The 20,069-nt window shown below is 38.4% G+C and overlaps 1 protein-coding gene across 1 annotated transcript in view; it reads left to right on the top strand.

The window, feature by feature from the left end:
- The first annotated feature begins 2,500 nt into the window (after nucleotides 1-2,500).
- Nucleotides 2,501-20,069, top strand: part of MTPN (myotrophin) — a 41,427-nt gene continuing 23,858 nt past the window's right edge. Inside the window, exon 1 of the mRNA XM_082042983.1 lies at nucleotides 2,501-2,849. Coding sequence (XP_081899109.1) covers nucleotides 2,778-2,849 — 72 coding nt within the window. The 5' untranslated portion in view covers nucleotides 2,501-2,777. The remainder of the gene's footprint in view (nucleotides 2,850-20,069) is intronic.

Genomic DNA, 20,069 nt, shown 5'->3' with positions numbered 1-20,069 from the left:
CAATAAGGTCTCCCCGGAGCCTTCTCTTCTCCAGGCTGAACAACAATACATTTGGATCTTATCTTTATCAAAATACAAATAGCACTTTGTTTAGAGGTCTCATTTAAATCTTCTGGAGTGTGACTTCCGTGTTGTGTTGAAACTTTTACTGATGTGACTAAAATGCTGAAGTGGAGAATGTCACCAGTGAAGACTTATATCTGAGAAGTCAACGTAAACTCTACAGCTCATGGTTATGACTCCCTCTCAACAAAAAACTTATTCTCTAAACAACAAATTTGCAGCTGTCCTAGATCTTTGGGTAGTATGGTTAAAGAAAGGACAAATGGAAAGTGATTCTACTACTGCTTACAAGAAAGATAAGGTAAGCATAGAGAAGCGTAAAAGCAGTTCTGATTTTAAGCATTACAATCAAACCCGGGTCTCACAGACTTTGTATGTTTAGTACTGCATTTTTTTTCAAGTATTTGTAACTTTATAGTACTTTCAAAAGAAAAAAAAAAATAACTATTTCAGAAATTCCTTTGCTAAACATTTATTAACTGTATTTCTTTCACTTTTTTTTTTTTTTTTTTTTTTTTTTCCTGATAATATGTCTAAGTCCTTACATGCAGACAGACTTCTAGGAGCAGGAACTAAACTCAAAAGAAGTAAAAAGAAGAGGGGTAAAACAGCTCATGCCTCTTTTAAGGCATATATGAGAGCATCCCACTGTGAGACAATGGTATTAAGTATGGATTTTTATATCTGGATGCATCCTGAGAGATCCACAATTCATCACTAAGCAGACAGAAGCCATTTAGAATCAGGGCTTGAAGCTCACAGATAAATGTACCTCCAGAAAAGGCATGTATCAGATAGAAGGGGAGAAATATCCGAGTAAACCATGTACTTTAGGTAACAGAACTTGTAGAAGAACAGGGAAGCTTGAAAGTTTTTGTGTTTTTTTTTCTTTTGCTTCAGTGATGAGCTAGGAGTAAGGATAACAAAGGCAAATCATTCCTAAAATTGAAAGATTAGAATTCACAGGCTAGTGACTACAAATATGGCAAGAAAAGTGTCCAGCAACATTTTTAAAAATGCAGTCACAGCTTGTTTCCTTGATGCAAATTCAAATATCTGAGTAAGTATCCAGAATTTTAAATACATTTTCACCAGACTTATTAACTCAGAATTATTTAGTCTTCCTAAAAAAGAAAAAAAAATGGATTTAGTTCATTAAAAAATACAAACTTGTTTACCATTTCTGTAGACTGAAAAATAAGCACTGAAAATGTTGTATTTATGCATGTAGTGGGAGCATTTATGAAACAATGCAAGGACACTTGACAGTTTGCCTTTCACAGTTTTTTCTTTTTTCTTTAACAGCATTAGAAAGAACAAGGACAAAATCACGTGTTCTAAAACCTCTCATTTTATAAATGAAATTAATAATTGATCCAGCTTGAAAGGGTACAGACTTTTATTTCTTGGAAATGAACATTCTAGCTATTTCCTTTAAATACCATGCAATCCTTGACAAGAATCTGTAAAGCCCTACATAAATGCAACACTTGAATCATTTAGAAAGACAAAGAAAACAGAGAAAAATCATGAGCTGTATGATGCCACAAATCTTCTTCTGTTATAGGGTGGAATGCCCCTGGCTTCTCATTAATAAGAGCATTGCTGCCCTTAAACAGCATCTGTACGTTTTCATTCCTTTGCCAGGCTGGGTCCAGTCCCAGAGAGCAGCTCCAGCTCCAAGGCTGCTCAGGATGCTGCTTGCCACAGGGGGTTAGGAAGAGCGGCTGCCTGTTCAACAGTCAAGCATGATTCACACAACAGGCTGCTCGTTCCATAAGCAAAGCATGTGGTTTCAAAAACCAGATGCAATTCAAGTGCCAACGCATTAATTAATTATCACGCACTTCCTTTTATGTCTCCCCGCTCATGTTTTGGAAGCATTATGATAATTATTCACAGCATGTTCGGTGCCTCGGGTTTTGTAGAACAGCTCAGTGGGAACAGCTACTTAAACACGCAGTTCCTCAGCCGGTTGAGATGCAGGAGCCAGCAACCCGCCGTCTCCCGGAGCCCAACGCGGCCTGTTGCGCCCCGGGCACGCTGCAGCGTCCCGGACAGAGACGCAACGCCCCACGCACATCTTCCGCAGGGTCCCTGGCACTGGGTGAGGTAAGCGCAGGGCTGCCCCAGGCCGAGTTTCCCAGGGCAGGCTCAGCGGCGAGACGGTTGTCGGGGCCCGCCGCAGGCCGCGTCACCATGGCAACCCTCGGGCAGCCGGGGGCGGGGCCGCCGGCTGGGCGAGGCCGCGGGAATTTAGAGCGCATGCGCCGCGCCGCTTCTCCCCGCCCGCGGTATCTCCGGGAACGGAGGGACGCTTTCGGCATGCGCATGCGCAAAGTTAATTCGGCGGCAATCCGCGGGAGGCGCATGCGCCCCGCGCCCCCCGGTCCCGCGTGGGTGTCTCGGTGGGGTGGGTAGGGGATCTCGGTGGGCGGGGGAGGGGAGCTGAATGGAAACCGGAAGCGGAAGCGCTGCGCGCAAGTAAACCGCTTTTCCCTTCAGTCAGGCGGCTTCTCCTGTGCTTCCCTCTGTCCCCGAGCCACAACCGCCCTAACTGCCGCCGCCCCGCCCAACCGCCCGCCGGCAGGCAGCGAGAGAGCGGCCGCCAGCCGGGGGAGGGGCTCCTGCCCTCCGTGCCGCCCCCTCGCTCCGTGGAGGTGCTGCCGGCCCCTCACCGCCTCGCCTGCCCGCGTCTGTGCTAGGCGACCGCGATGTCTGACAAGGAATTCATGTGGGCCCTCAAAAATGGAGACTTGGATGAGGTGAAGGATTATGTGGCCAAGGTAGGAAGCGGCGAAGGCCTGGGATGGGCGAGGCGGCGCTGTGAGCTGAGGAGGGAGGGATGTGCCCGGAACCCTCCTCAGGGCCCTGCGTTCGGGGCTCGGCCGGGTGGGGCTGTGGGGGTGGCGGGAACCGCGACCTGCCGGGGGACAGACTCTGGGAACTTTCCGCGGCCGTGAGGGTCCAGGCGGTAGGGCACGCTTCCCCTCCCCCCCTCGAGGCCCTTTCGCTTCCTGGGTTTCTTCCTTTTCTCACCGGCAGCCCTACACCCCTCCTGCCCCTCTGCCCCCTAGTCGACCCTCGTGCATGCTGGTGAAGTTTGTTGTAGGTCAGTACGTGAAACTTTCTGGATTGACAGCCAATATCCTTATTCCTGCCCCGCTAATCGTGTGTGTATATGCATATGTGTGGCCTTGGTTTGGTTATCCTTCCTCTTTATGCCTCAGGGCTCATCCTTAATAGGGTGATGCTAAGCTACTGGGTGTGTTGAGGCTTAGTGAATTAACCTTCTGTGAAGTATTTTGATATCTAGTTAGAGTGAGTGCTACAGGAAGAGTAGACATCTGCGTAATGGGTGAAAGGTCTTCAGGTACATTGTAGTATTTGGAGGCTGGATTCTGTCCTCATTTGCCTTGAGTTGTCAATGAGGTTTGTGGGAAAAGTGCCCATACATAAGGGCAAGATTCTGCTTTAGTGAATCCTTAGTGTTCACATGTTGTCTAGAAACTGTTACATCAGAGCAGAGGTTTACATGTAATTTAGCTATAACTACTTAGATCTCTGAATAGTTAATTATTTTCTTTGGGAGCTTGACACATGCTGACATATCTTGCTGTGATGATTTTAGTTCTTCCTACTCCAGTTGTCAACTGGTTGAAAGTTACGCAAACTTGTAGTGCTCTTGGAAAACAGAAATGCATGCAAGTACTTCCAGCTGCTTTAGTACAAAGTCCAACAGCTTAGCTTGAATAGTCCTCTCTGAGAGCTTCAGCTGAGCTACTGGACTTCGCATCAAAGTGGCTGTGCACTCACATGCTCTGTCTGTAAAGTGCTACAGTTAATAAATGGGAATAATGTAATTACCCCACTTGAGCTGTTTGTTAATGGTCCTGTACCTGTGTCTATGTTGGATACTACGCTGATGTGTCTTATTTCTTCTCAGGTTTGGGAGCCTCCAGAGTGTTTCAGCAATAGATTTAGTTTTTCTTTCTACAGCTTTTACAGGAACTCCATATATATCTATAGAGAGCTCTCTGCACACCAGCAAGTAGTGAATCCTTGTGTATCTATTGCCGAGGCAAAAACTTTGGCAGTAGCCACCTAGAGTCAGTTTATATCTACAAGATCACTGCAATACTACTAACAAAGCTTTTTTTTTTTTTTATTTTTATTTCCACCCTTCCTGAATGGCACTGAAACTCCTGTAGCAAATGGATTTATGTGATCACTCCATCCACTGCAGCAAAAAAAAGTCAAATAGTTAGTTCCATCTGCTATTGAAATAGGCTTGAGGCAGCTTGGATGATGCTATAGTAAAGAGACTGAAGTGCATCATCTCACTGCACTGATGAGGTAGAAACCTTTAAAAGAGATATACTGTCTGTGGTTAGATGATTACAGTAAAAGAAGCCTACAATCCTTGAACAATCTTACTATTTTAGAACTACTTCTAATGTAGAAGATTAATAAACCGTTGGAATTTTCTGCTTATTTGTGAGCAAAAATTGTTCATTATTTTCCCCCACTTGCAAATATGCTTTCTGTCATCAGCTGTTAAACATCCTACTTGTCAGTAACACAAGAAGTCTCATGTTTTCAGTCCATTATGTTTGCTTGACGGATTGTGGGCTAGTAAACCCTTAGCCTGGTTTCCTGGGGAAACAAAGCTTATATAAGCAAGTTTTGATGGACTTTCTTCCTTCCTAATGGTTTGTTATTTTTCTTTGCTATTTTTTGTTAAGTTTTACAGGAGTACAGACAGATGCTGGTGGGTTTTGTGAAACTAAATGACGTAGAGGGAGGTACCTTCAAGGAATAAAAGAGTACAAGAATGAGCTTACGTTTTACTGCACAACAGGAAATGTGCATTGAGGGAGTGAGAGAACTCTCTAAATCCTCTAATGCTATGAGAAGCCTCAGTTGGAACTTCACATTCTTGATTCCTAAGTGAATGAAATATGTGAGGGCAAACTGTGCTTTGATAGTTACAGTTCTCAGAAAATCTTTTCTGCTGCTTGTTTTCTTTTGACTGTCTTCCTTATCAGTTGTATGGCTTCTGCTCCCCACTGCTTTCCTGTTTCGAGTATGATATAATGTTCAGGAATTTTACTTTATATAAACTTTGCAGTAGTAGAAATTTCCTCTCCTTTTAATGTGGGAGACAGTCTTATATATCTTACAGTTTGCATCTTCATAAAATTTTTTCTTGTCTGTCTTCATGAAGCTTTTGATTTCCAGCTTCTCATTTGTTGTTTTTTTTTGTTTGGTTGGTTGGTTGTTTTTTTTTTTGTTCTAGTTTTGTTTCCCCACTAATTCACTGGAAACAGAACAGCTTTTAACTATAATCATGTGTGCTGCCAATTACAGCATAAAGGGTTTGACCTCTGATTTTGCTTCATATCTGAATGGCAGAGCTTGAAATGCTAACTAGATGACCATGGACAGGTTAAAAATAAGAGTATAAACTGATGTAATCAGTCAGGTCATAAGAGTTCAACTCTGATTATCAATCATGGCTTTTCTTCGTTTGTGTGCAATAAGCTCTGGAGGTTGTGTCTTTGAAGTCATTAGAATATCTTTTTGTCATCTCAGATTTGGTTAGTAGGTACCAAGAAGAAGGTAGTTTATTTGCCCTCAGATTTTATTCCAACAGCAGGTGAAACTTAAAGTATAATGTGAAAAACTTTCTTTTCAATGACATGGTTTATCCTGTTTAAGTAGAGAAAGTTTCTGCCACTTAAACAGTTCTTGTAAGAAAGAATACAGAGGCAGAATGAAGAGTCTCCATTTGCATTGTATTTATTTCTATGTAGAGAGATCTTGCATTCTCCTGAAGATACTTTCTTCAGAAAGAATCTTTCACAGAATGGGTAGTTCTGGAGTGCGGCAATGAAACATAGAAGTGCCAGATGATACTGCTTTGCTGCTTAGCCAAAGAGATCTTAGTGCTGCAAGTCTCTGCATTTGGAAGGTGGTGTTGGCTTCTACTTCATAAAAATGTGAAAGATTATTTGTATAGTTTGAATATTCCTGTAAAACTGCTTTCATTTTTGTAAGAAGCATTTTATTAGTCTCTACATCTCTCAACTTGTACTCATGTCAATGTTTTCTTTATGGTAGGTGTTAATTTCTACTTAATTACTGTAGTTAGTGTGTTATGCTAGCATTTAAGTATGGTGTAATGTATTTTTTATGATTACTAGATTAAAAAGTAGTTTTACTGCATCTTTCTTTGGTGTCTTCCTTTTGAATACACACAGCATTTGTTGGCTTCGGAGGTGTCTGCAGGAATTGTAGGAATTCTGCACTCTTCCCACATACATCCACTCAAATTTTTAAAATTCCACCAGAAAGCAGAAACTCATGCAGGTTAGGGAATTCTGTTTCCCTTGACAGAGTGAACAGGGTGTTAAAAAGTACTAGTTAGAAGAAGAGCATGGTATATTAAACCTGCAGAACTATTTAACATTAATGGTGTTTACTCTTTTTCCTTTTCTTTATCCTCATTCCTCAGTAGAACGAGATAAGCTTTTACAATTGCTTGAAAAGACTTCTGTCAACATGTACATGTAATGTTTGCAGTCAGCAGTAGATTTCTCAGGCTAAGTATAATTCTTGTTCAGTCACTAGGCACAAATTTTTTGGCAAGATAAACTTGGATTTGTAAGAAAGAGGTTACAGTAGACGTTTGTTCTAGAGTAATTTCATCTCCCATAGTTTAACTGAGAATTCCTCACTGAGCTGCTGTAATCATCCCCTATATTGTTGCTTCCAAAACATACCACTGCTTATAGTTATGTTTGGTGAATCAATTTACCTAATACTATAAGATAGGGCAGTCAACCAAACTGGAAGCACCAGATTTTTATTATTGAGAGGACTGGGAGGCTGAAGTGATAGTAGGCTGTGAAACAAATGTTTTTTAGAAAGTATATGTATGCTATGCTTGCCTAGTAGGCATTTCTGGTGTGGAGTCTTTTTTAAAATAACAAAACAAACAACCAAAATAAACAAAATCAGATCCTTAGAAGACCTTCAATAACTCAGCCAAAAACCAGCAACTACCTATGCATCCTTCACAAAATTGTGATACTACAGTCTTGCAGGTTTGGGGATATAATGTTGTTTGAATACATGTCTTGATAAATGAGGAAAATGTGAGTACTGCAAAGCTAACTGGAGAGACTAAAACAAAAAACACAGTTTAGAAATACCTTTTTGAAAAAGGGATAGCAGTCAGGCATATAGTTAAGGTCTAAATGTTGTGAAAAAGAGAAGACTTAAAACATACTTTGGAAAAGAATCATTAGAATGGAAAAATAGCTTTAACTTTTGAGGGCTAATCTATATTCTTTTGAGTGTCTATTGAAATATCTTCTTCAGGAACAAATTAAATGAAAACAAACACTTACCTGGTCATTATAAATGGGTGGATTACTTGAGTTACAGATTAACCATACCATGGATATGCTGGAGTGCACCTTGTATCACTATGTTGCATGCTGAAGTGTACTTCATTACTATGGCTACATTGGATTGCCTCTGGTTTGGAAACAGTTTTCTTGCTCTTAAGTGACAGTCTGAAAACCTTGCTGGTTTACAGGTAAGCATGAGTATTATCTCAGTAGTTTGTCCAGGAGCACATCAGAGTTAGCACTGGCCTGGGAGCCGCTGGACTGAGTTTATCCCCTGTGGAGCCTCTTGGATATCTCTACATTGTAGCGCATCAGTGTTATGCCGGTACTTGTTCTATGTGGGTTTTTCTTTATCTAGAGTGTTCTAGGCCTTCTATTATTTTCATCATGGTTACTGTTGAGTGTGTTGGAGTGTGATTGCTAAAGATAGAGTTTATTTTACTGCTTAGTATTACTTAAACTTGGTGTTCAATTTACATTTTGTAAATTTGAACATGATGACCTAAACCTTTCTTTTATGAAACAAGACAGTTGCTATTGTAACTTGCTGCTAGCAGGTTCTATATTCATGGCAGAGTTATTCTTAACTAAAATGCCATGAATGTACTAAATAAACTTTCAGCGTGGCAGCTGCTGTTTAGTAGTGAGTACAATAAGGTGCATGAGGCTGATGAAAAATTTATTTCCTCAGTCTGATCCAAAAGACTCTGAGAATATGTGGCAAAGAATTGCTCAAAAATATTATTGATTTGTGCATCAGTTTTTTATATAGTTCATAGGAACAGCATGGAGTAAAAAACTAACCTGTAAACCTGGCGTTGTGGTGGAATCCATGACTTGCTGGCTGAATGAACATCCCAGATTTCTCAAATCTCTCTGTTTTGTGGACATACAGATATAACTGATTCTGAAGCCATTTTCATCTGAAATGTAAATGGAGTTCATAAGATTGATCATGAATCTGGAACTGCTAAATGTAGTAGAATCTTTCTGAGCTGTTGTTGTCAGGCCTATTGTAGTTTTATTCATTCAGTTGGCTTCTGTGCTCTGAAACTCCTGGTGGCTTTAAGAAATTGCCTAAGTATGTGAGTCATGTTTGACTTCTTTATGCCTAAATAAAAAAATTAAGTACTTCCTTATTTGTTTCTGTTTGGGCTGTTCTTGTCATGCTGATTTGTCTGCTGTGTAACTGGTGTCTGCTGCAAAAAGTAGAGACAAGGTGATCAAAATAAGATTTTAATAAGACACTGGATTAAAATTTTTGTTGCTGAAAGTTTTACTAATGCATTCCATTTCCTAAATTGAAAGTTAATTTTATCCCTGCTATGAATATGTCCTGTTTTATCTGAGTTTGTGGTCTCTAGCATATGCTTTACTAAGTATGACAGCACAAAGTTAGGAATAGGTTATGAATAACAAGCAGAGAATTCAATGGTGTGAGGAAAATATATACTTCTAGTACTGCTCCTTTTCTTTCCACCCTCCTTATTCTAACTTCAGTTTTCCCTCTTGTATCTGTTTTGTCTTTACTAAATGCTTGTTTTTCAAGCCTAGCTCTTGTCTTCCAATTCAGTTAATGTTGATTTCAACAGGAAGGCATATGGAAGATAAGCTAAGCTTTTTAAAAGTCCAAGAGAACAGCTCTGCAGTGGTTTGTATCCTGTCTCCATATGGAACAATATGTGGAAAGTTGTGTTAGTTGTGAAGGCTATGCATTGAATGTTGACTTAGGTACCATGGAATTGGTGAGTCATGCAGGCCACATAAGTAAAAATACTGAATAAATAGATCTTGCAGCAGTGTGAAAATACATAAATAAGGAATCCCTTGGACAGTTCACAATAGACCAAACAATTTCTATATGCTTATTCTGAAGGAGCCTATGCTTAGCTGTTAAAGTATCAGACTTAAAGGTCAAATATTCTACCCAAGTTTAAGCAGAACATAGTAGACTCAGAAATGCAGGATTCTGAAGTCCAAGAATTTTTATGAGACTGAAAGGCACTTTGAAGGTATAGGTGACAGGTCAGAAGAGGAAATTAGGAAAGATACAAAAACCCAGGGGATGTCTAAAATTGTATTGCTTAAGTCATATATACATGGTTTTTTTATGCATCCCTAGATGAGTGTTCTAACAGGCTTTTTATGGCTTATGTTTATTCTTGTTTGAGCTTCTGAATATGCATCCCAACAAAAGTGTGAACAGTTACTTCTTTGTACCTGATTTGCACACTTCCAAAGTGGAAGGTTTGTACTGTTGTTCTTAATTTTTCTTTCTCACCCCCAGCAAAAGCTTCACATTGAATCTTGTGTTTACCAGCCAATACAATTCTGTGGAAAGAGGCAGTTGTCATTTATGTAGACAGATCTTCTGTTACTAGGACAAAAGCATTAACTGGAATTAATAAGTGCTGATAACTGACCAGTCTGTTATATAACAATTGTTTTGCTTACAAGTTGCAGTTTCAGCACTTTTGAACAATTAGATATTTTTCTGCTTTAGCTTGTTATGAAGACAGTAGGTACAAATTAACACAGTTCATCTTAAAAAGAGTTTGAAATTTTTTTTGGATACTGAATATGCTATCAGCTCCTTTCTTTTTACTGCAAATTGATACTAAAACCTATGTTGATTGTGACCACCAATGACAAATTATGCAATCACATGCCAGGAATGGGGAGGGGAACAATGGTTTCCTTTAAATGTTTAAGGATCAATATCTGTGTTTGTGTCTGATGCAGTGAAGATCTGTAGATCTCTGACTTGGAAAGCAATCAGTTTTAATAAGTTACAGTTGTTGTCTTAATTATCAATTTGACTGGAATGCTCCTGCATGCGTTTTGAGGGTTTTGATGGTTTTTTGGCTGTTTGGGTTTGTTTTGGTTTTTGTTTTCTTTTGGTTTTGTTTGTTTTGTTTTTTTGTTTGTTTTGTTTTTTTAACAAAGAAAAGGACAGCAAATAACTTGGTGTTATCCTGAACAGAGTTAAAATCCTGATGAAGGGAGTGGGAAGGGAGAGAAATACGGTCTTGTAAACTCCTAATGCATATGAATATGGCTTTGAAGTAACATGCAGGACTTGGGGTTTGGTGCTTTTTAGCACTATGTCTGTTTTTACAGTCTATATTAGTCTTTTTTATGCAGTGTAATTCCTTAATTCAGTCCAGTACATAACATGCCAAGGGTTATTGCATTTCTCCAAAGAAATAATTTTTAGTAACTATTTTGCTGCAAGAAGAATTAGAGTATTTTTTGTCTATACTTATGAACATTGCTGCCTTCCTCACTGGTTGCAGGCCAAAAGGGAAATGGTGAAATCATTTTACTTAGCCTTCAGCTACACTTTGAAAATCAATAGAGTAATTGCATGCAGTGGTTAATAAGCTGAACAGTCAAAAACATCACTAGAAAGGTATTCAGGAGATGTGTGTATCGTATTTGCAGCCAAAGTTCAAAGAATATTCTAATGTGTATCTAATTATGGACTCAGTTTATAAAACATAATTGTGTGCTCAAAGCTTTTTATAAGCTAAGATCAAGCCTTGATAATTATTGCTGAATGACTGATACTTTCACCAAACTCCAGTAATTTATGAACTTGCTTTTTAAGATACTTGTTGCCTATAAATTAGTGATTAGCTTCAAGGAGGAAAGATGAGCTGGAATGCCATTTGAGACAAAAGAGAGAACTGTCCATAGAACAGTTACCATCAGCATATCTCTTCTAAACTGGTTTGTTAGTGATGCTATGAACACAAATACTGTGGGCAATAAATGTTTAAAAAGGATCTTTATATTTGCTCAGAAACACTTCCAATACTTGATTCAGGTAATACAATCAGGAGGAGGAAGTTTCTATGAAAAAGATGGGTCAGGAGAGTTCCTGTGAGCTCAGATCTGCATTTCTATGTATGCCATGAAATAAATCGCAGGATCCTTTGCTTTTAAGTGAGGTGTTTGGGAGAACCTTTATTTCTTGGATTGCTGACTTCTCACTAACTTCAGTAATAGTATTAACTCTTCCTTGGCTAAAGGGATGGATATTTAACATTATTTTAAAAACTTGAATTTGGCTGGTAATAAAGCATTAATTGTCTATTACTTAAATTTGTCTTGGAGATTGAAATTAAATGTATTGACTGTTAAGTTACTAAGTATGTTCCATTAGTTGGAGTAGAACATGAAATACAGTGCAGTTCTTGTTACAAGTTAGTACATTACTGCTGAAAATGCTTTAGTATATGTAATTCCTGGTGAAATCTAAGGAAAATAGCATAACTGTCATAGATGGATTATTTACATTTGAAAAGTGCAGTATCGATATTGGTAAGTTTCAATGGAAGTATTAACAGTGAAGCTGAATACATCAAGTGTATATAGTTGGCTTACATAGTCATTCTGTGTATTTAGTGTGTGCTTTTTTAAAGTATATGCTCCTTAGAAAGCAGCATTTTTTAAATGGTTTTTAAAATAACTTTTCCGATGAAGTTTTTTACTTCAATGTTTTGTTTTTTGTATAATTCTAATCATCAGCTGCTTCAGCATGTCAACAAAGATCTGTGTTAAGGCACAAAACTTCTAGAACTCATACTGCTTTTGATATTTCTTTTTTATGTATTGCTGTGTGAATAAAATGTAAACTCAATGCCTGTTAATCTTATGTGAAAACCTGGTTAGAAACTGAACTTGATTTCTTTGGCAGAACATTTGATCTTGCCTTGGATATATCCTTTGCTCAGTTTCTAGAAAAGTAAGTCATGCTTATGATGCTAAGCACCAATTATGACATTTAAATTCAGTATTATTTTTAAACTATACTAGTAATTTTTGGAAGATATACTCATCTTCCTGTTTATCTTCTCATATTATCATGAAGGAGCACAACATTAACTTTGAGAACTCATGTTTATTATTGTGTGGGGTTTTTTAATTATTGTTAGTTTTTCAGATCATGCATAAAGGTCAAAATATGAAGCTGGCATAAATTGAAACTGAAACACAGTAGCTGGCGCCTACTGTTCTCTTAGAAGGAAAACAGTCACTTCCTGTGCATTCTTTGGACAACGTGTACTGAAGGATTTTAATACAGATGTTGATTTGGGGGCTCTTACCATAACTGAAAATGCTTTAATTCAGAGCTAACAACTAAGTGCAGATTAGATGGTGATGACTTTTAGTCTTTACTCAGCTTGTTAACTTTTGGAGCAATGATGGAAATAGCCAGAATCCTATTACTAAACCTTTGGTTTGTTTTATCCCTGAACTTATTTTTTTACTCTAATACAAACTTAGTGGTACCAAAGAAGTGAAGCATGGTACAGTGTATTTTTGTGTGTCCAAACTTTCCTTCAGAGTTCTACAACTAGATGATCTGACATGTTAAGCTTGAGTTTATGTGAAACTACATGAACGGGTGTTTTGTAGGAGATTTTTCTGGTTTGATACTGTCATCTGTTGTCAGTCTGCTGATGGTACATTACTGAATTACTGAGACCTCGTCTGGTTCCTGATTTAAGTATGGTTGTGTTTAATGGATACAGTACTTAATGCATCTCTTTAGAGTGAACCTTAGTTTTGTGTCAATGTATACAGTCACTAGATCTGGCAATGATTTCTTAGGAATTGGTGATTAAATGGTTTTATTTTTGGTTGTCCCCCCTCTATAGTGTCTGACAGGCAGGCCCTGGTGCTATAACTAAAGCATGTAAACTTTAATTCCAAATTCAAACAATTCTAAGCAGAGGTAGTTTAGAAAGCATGTCTGATCATCAAGTGTTTCAGTTCATGATCTAGAATATTTACTGCACTAACGTTCATCAATTGAAGTAGTAGTTTGGACAGAGAGTCTCTCATTAGAAGTAATAATACCTTTGTCAGCAACAGCTTATTTTGTCCGAACTAGTTGTTGCCATTGCTCTGTGCTGTTGACTAAGAGGCAAGTGCTTTTGGACAAAACTTTTAAACAGGAGTTCATAAGAGCTAAGATAATCTGCAAAACTGGTCCCCTCGTTCCTGTTTCATCACTTGCTGATGCAAATAGTGAGTGGTTTCCACTATTTCTTACTCAAATCTTAATTAGATTGCAGATTGGTGGTAAGGGGGAAGTAGTGAGAACAACTTTTCAATAATGTATATATTTGACACATTTCTGAAGTTGGGATTGTAGCACAAGTTTCTAGAAGCTGTAGCTAGGAAACAGTAGGTTCACTACAGTTCTTCATAGTAACCTGTATGTCAGATTTGTTTGTTTCAAAAATGCTGATAAAACAACTGAAGCACAGATGTCTCAGTAGTTCAGTTTATTTAGCAGTTTGTTTCTAGAATTGTGTTATTTTGACTGAGATAAAGGACTTTAGATTGCATTTGATTATGATTGGACAAGCTAGATATTTTTTTACCACTAACAAATAAAACCTGTAAAGTATGCTTATTAGGTGTATTTTTGTTGGCTTAAGCCGAAACAAGTGTAGAGGTGCTTATAAAAGCTTTTCAGAGTACTTTAAATACTGTATCAGGATAGGCAAAGTCCATCATCAGGTTCATCATTCATTTTCTTAACTTGTGTAGACCAAGTATTTGTGTTATCATTAGCAGTTGAGGCTTCTATCAAAGTAGAAAATTGCAAAGTAGATACCCATTTTAAACATACAGACACATCTACATCTGTCTGCTCTGATTGTAGAACTTGCTGTTGATTGCCAACTGGAGAGACTCGTGTTATCATCAGAACAGATACCTCTTTATGATAAACCTGTGAGGGTCTTGTAGAAAGAATGTTATGCTCAAGTTCTTTGAGCAGCCTTTTTTTCAACTTTTTAAATACTGAAGCTAAGATGGATGTGGTGAGCAAAACTTACAGCAAAGACTAGATGTAGATCCAGAACAGCGATGAAAAGTTGCTACTGATGTCTGGAGCCTCTTCCATAGAGATTTAACTTTCTGTATTCAAGGAAGGTGCAAAGAGAGCTCATACTAAATATTCCCCAAAGCATACAGGGTAGAAAGAAGACAGCTAGGAGAAAATTCCTTGTTGCTCCAGCTTATGAAATTTAGAGGACAGGGAAAAAAGAAAACCTGGTAGTGTGAAAAAAGATGTTATTAAATGTCTCTTACCATGAAAGCAAAGATCATCAATAGAAAGGCTTAGCTAATACAGTTGCTCTTGGACATTAAACAAAAAACCAAAGAATTTCTAGATCTTTTTAAATTCTCTAAGTGGAAACAAGTTATCCCATACAATAAATCTAGCTCATTTGCTTTTGTTCCATTGTCTGTAGACAACTGTGGTCCACCCAGGCTGCAGCTGGAAAACTACTGGAATGGTCAGAATTTGCTGAACCACCGAGCAACAGCAGCAGTAGTGTCTTTGCTGCAGGCTGAATGAGACAGGTTTACATTAATATATCTAGTGGACTGAAAGTAAGTAATTTTTTGAAAATTTAAATGAAAACTTGGATCCTGCACAGAATTATTGCAGTTGCCATGGGAAACTGCCTACTTGCAGTTCAATGAGTTGTATTCTCAGCTTTGACAGGAACTTATTGCTGGTTTTTAACTGAAGAAATCTGCTTCAAAATCATAAGCAGTCCACAAGTTATAACACTTAGTCTTTTTCTTTCCCTTTCTGCTCTTTAGACTTAACCCAACCTTTGAATTATTAGTTACTTCACCATGTTCCACTCTTGTTCTTAGGCTGAATATTGATCAGGGGCAACTGGATCATTTTTCTTGTGAATCAGAAGATCGAGATAAGAAAATTTGAGACTCAATAACCTTGCTGAGCAGAATATATAGAAAACTGTTGCTTCTCCGTAGGCCTTTGTGCACTGTTTACCGAATATTTATTTTTACACATCAGGTTGAGTGGAAAGGTGGATATTATCTTCCTCATCTGCTCTGTATTTCTTAGTTCTGTAATCCCTGAAGTATCATATGTCAAGAGTTTTTCCCTCTTACAGGAAAAAAAAAAAGTACAAAATTTTAAATAACATGCTGCACTGACTTGTGTTACAAGCTGGTCATTTGAATTGGTTTTGTTTCCAAATAATAAAAATGGGCAGGAATGAGAAAATGGAATGTTAGTCTAGGGTTATGATGAAGTACCCAGAAGCTTACAAAAATGGTTTCCTTGTCTAAAGTACTAAACTAGTGGTTCAGTTATCTTTAGGTTTGTATTAAGACAGCTGATGTGAGGGCATGTCTACTGTAGCAATTTAAAACTGAGTCAGCATCAGCACTGGATGCAGATGTTTAACCTCTCTGCTCTACCCAGCAGAAACTGTTTCAGGCCGGTGCTTCATTTCAGTTACCATGACTAAATTTCTAGATTAAGTTGTATAACCAGCTTGTAGGAAGAGATTAATTTATTGTCTGACTACTCAAAAAACCACTTGAAAACTAGAAATAAGTTTTCTGTGAAAGGCCATTAGGCCTGAATTAGTGAATTAATTTTAAGGATGTTTCTCTCAGTAATCTCCAAGGACCTGTGAAAGTGCCAGTGCAGATTTTGGTTGGCTAAATCAGTTTATATGTTGGCAAAAATGAAAACTACTGCTTCAAAGTCAGTGCTGCTTTTTAGACCCTCTGACTATTCTATAGGGGGCAAAAGTCAGTTGAACTACAACACCATTTTAAAAAACTGGAATGTTGTGGGATCATTGAACAGAATACCTCAAGTGCAGAGCTGGTGAATACTTCCACATAGTGAGCTCTGTTGTTAAGAAATGTGTTCAGATTTCTTCAACATATTTTACAGAAAAATATTCGAACAGAAGACGCCTACAAATCCAGCTTTGAGTTCAGGTAAGCAGTATGTGAATCAGCTCTTTGGCAGTCATTAGGTGAGAGTTAGGGTTAAAGGACAGAATACATATGGAACCATTCCAGAGGTACACTGAGGAGGATAAAAGCACTCCATCAGGTCATGTGGGGTATCCAGGCTCTCTGCATATAAACCCATAGAAAGTTTTAATATTGAGAAAATTTCAGTAGTAAGAAAACTGGGGTAGTACCCCTTGAGTTTTCAATGGTAAACCTCATCTTAGGTTTTTGTGCTGGCAAAAGTGAAAAATGAAACTTTCTTTCTCATAGCATTCAATTTTAGTTTCTCTCAAGTCTAAAGTAAGCTACTTGAAAAACGGGTTATTTGAGGTTCAAGTTCTGTGCTTAAGCAACTGATTGGTAGAAGAATAATTCAGGGAATCATAGAATCATTTTGGTTGGGAAAGACCTTTGAGATCATCAAGTCCAACCATTGATCTAGCACTGTCAAGTCCACCTCTAAACCATGCTCCTGAGAACCTCTTGTACACATCTTTTAAACACCTCCAGGGATGGTGACTCCACCACTTCCCTGGACAGCCTTTTCCAGTTCCTGTTTCTGTGAAGAAATTTTTCGTAATATTCAATCTAAACCTCTCCTGGCACAACTTCAGGCCATTTCATCTTGTCCTGTCAAAGGTATAAAATTCTGTTTCTGGGATAGAAGATCAGATTTCCTTTTTTTGGTGTTGCTTGAATATAGATGAGATGATACTGCAGCCTGTCTAAAGAAGGTTAAGGTGCTTCAGGGTCTTCCATTTGCATTCTAGGACTCACTTATGACAGCATGAGAAATGTTGAGTTGAGAGAGTGCTTTTCAAGGCCATTACTTATACGTACAACTTATGTCCCTGGTCACGTATTTTGATGAATATGTAGCCAGTACATAGAGTTACACAGAAGGTGAAAGCAAAATGGTCCACTGGGAGGAATGTAGAAACATAGCACAAATGTGCAGCGGTGGAGGTATGGCAGCCAAAGTTCAGTTGAAGCTGAAACTAGCAAGGAATCTTAAGGGCAGTAGAAGTGCCTAGTGCATTGATAATTAAAGGAAGGCAAGGGAAGATCTGGACCTACTACTGTATGGCTCAGAGGACCTCCTGATAAATTATGTAAGAGTTTTTTTCCCTCTGTTCTTATTAGTAAGGCTTTCCGGGTCATTCCTCCTATTAAGAAAGTCTTTGGTAACGAAGCACTATTCAGAGTATAAGAAGATGGAGTTAGGGAATTCCTTAAGTAGACTGGAACATATATCAGTCCATGGGATCAGGTGAGATGCGTCTGAAGGCGCTGATGGACCTATCTGGTGTCTTTGTGAGACTGTCGTGTCATATTTGACTCGGGGAATGAATGTTCCTGATGAATCTGAAAAAGCAAACATCATGCTCGTATTCAAGAATGATGAGAAGGAAGATCTGAGGAGGTGTAGCTGAGTCATCTTAGCCTCAGTCTCTGGGAAGCAAAGACTTTTCATCCTAGAACCCATTTGACAAGAACTTTGCTCTTATAGTGATATAGTGAGAGACTATGCCAAAGTTTGGTGTATGAACTGGGTAAGTGGGCTGTAAGGTTGGTGGAAAATTGGCTGGGCTGTGGGATTCAAAGGGTTGTTATGGCAGCATCACTTTTAAGTGATGGCTAGTTACCAGTGGCATCTATCAAGGGTTGTTATTGGTAGTGTTGCTTAACTTTTTTATTGGTAACCTAGGCAATGGGATGTCCTTGGTCAGGACACCAGGATAGAAGGAGTAAACATGTACAAGTTGGGGACTAATTTCCTATGTAGGAGCTTTTTGGAAAATGACTTCAGGGTCCTCCTGGACATCAAACTGCGGATGAGTCCACAGTGCACACTTGTGTTATTGAAGACCAGCAGCATACTGGGCTGTATTAACAAGAAAATAGCCAGCAGGTTGAAAGAAAATTTTCCCATATGACTTCTGAGGCTGCATATGAATATTGTGCCCAGTTCTGGGCTTCCTAGTTGAAGAAAGGCATTGGCGTACCAGGACATGTACAGAGTCAAAAGATTTGGGGGCTATCAGGATTGCTGAGGACAAACAAGGTGATGGTGTCAGAATTTTGGTGGTTTGGGGTTGTTTTTTGGTTTTTTGTGGGTTTTTTGTTTGTGTGGGGTGTTTTTGTTTTTGCTTTGTTGTTTGTTTGGGTTTGGTTCGTTTTGTTTTTTTTTCCCTCTGAAGACAAGATAAAGGGAAGATTTTATTGTTGTCTTTCTGTACCAAGGGCAAGATAAAGAGAAGTTTGCTTAAAGGTGCACAGTGAAAATGTAAGAGGCAACAGTTCTAGTTGGAATGTGAGACATTCCAGTTAGGTATAAGAGAAAAATGTTCCAACATAAGGATGATCAAGCCCTGGGAATAGCTTGTGTCTAGAGAGCTTGTGGAATTGTCCATCCTCAGAAGTATATGGAACTCAGCTGGGCAATGTCCTGAGCAGCCTGATCTGATTTGACCTACTTTGAGCAGTTGTTGGAGTAGATAGCCTCCAGAGTTCCCTTTCAACCTTAAATAGTCTGTGATTCCATGAGTCAGTAGACTTGCAAGCTTGTAGAATTAAACTGTCCTTATATTTTTAGATTATTAGTCAGGTCTCAGAAGTGTGGTATTTGAGTTTTCTGTCATTACAGACAGAGTTTATGACCCATGGATTAGTTATGTCGAAACGTTGTCCTAACATATTTACTGTTGCAGGAAGTAGAATAAGAGCAGAAGACTTTGGTTTATTTACAATATTCTTAAGCTCAGAATTATGTAAGAAATTATAGAATCATTGACTTTGAAGAATAGAAGTCTTAGAAACTTTTTTCCAGTTGTTTCTGCAGCATTGTTTTTAAGGATTCTCAGTCATGGTGTTTAGGTCTGCAATGTTAGAGAGGTAACTTCTCGATTAGATGACCACAGAGCAAAAAATGTGACAGCAGTAAACAGTTAAAGTCTATGCACATACAACACAGGTTAAGCAGTGAAGTTCAGATTAAATTCTTAAAATACAGCTATTTTGAGAATACAACTAGAATGGCAAAGATAGCTAAATGTATTTTTATCTACAGAGTTGTTATATGTTGTTTGGTTTTGTGTTGTTTGGTTTGGGGTTTTTTTGTTTGGTTAGTTTTGTTTGTTTCATTTTAAGTCATTCCAGAGATGGATGAACCTGGAAAAAGTTATACTGGAGAATGATTGGAGGGGTGTGTGAGCTGACTCAGACATTGAGATAAGGAAGGAGAGTGTTAGAAAATTAATACACAAGTTCTTCCATGCCTCCTGCTTCCCCACTGTGGAAGTGCAAGATTGCCTGCTAAATCCTGTTAAAGTATATGGCCAATTTTTTTCCAAGGTATGGTTTGTCCAAGCTTGCTCTCCCTTCAGAAGACTAAGTGTTTTCAAACCTTAGGTTATCTACGTTCCACTTAAAAACATAAAACTTACTCTCTCAGACAATGATTTAGGTGTAAAAACTAAAAATAAGTTAGATTGGAAGAAAATATTTCATTCAGTGGATACCAATATAGTTTCTGTTATGTCAAACTGTGTCTTCAGGTTGTATCCAACAGCATAAATTACAGCTTCTGCCAGTTTCACTTTACAGAGTAAAATTTAAATTGGGACACCTGACCATGCTATTTGCAATCTCCGCATTCAGAATATCGAAGTGTAGGAAAGATTTTTACATTTCAGTTATACCTTGATCATTGCTATTGACTGTATCAAAGCTTGCCTGGGTAGCTATGAGGAATTTCTTTTTTTTTTA

The sequence above is a fragment of the Streptopelia decaocto genome (genome assembly GCF_964273445.1).
Source record: "Streptopelia decaocto genome assembly, chromosome: 1".
Taxonomy (NCBI): Eukaryota; Metazoa; Chordata; class Aves; order Columbiformes; family Columbidae; genus Streptopelia; species Streptopelia decaocto.
Note: the sequence above shows the minus strand (reverse complement) of the source record. Positions and strands in the feature narration are given on the sequence as shown.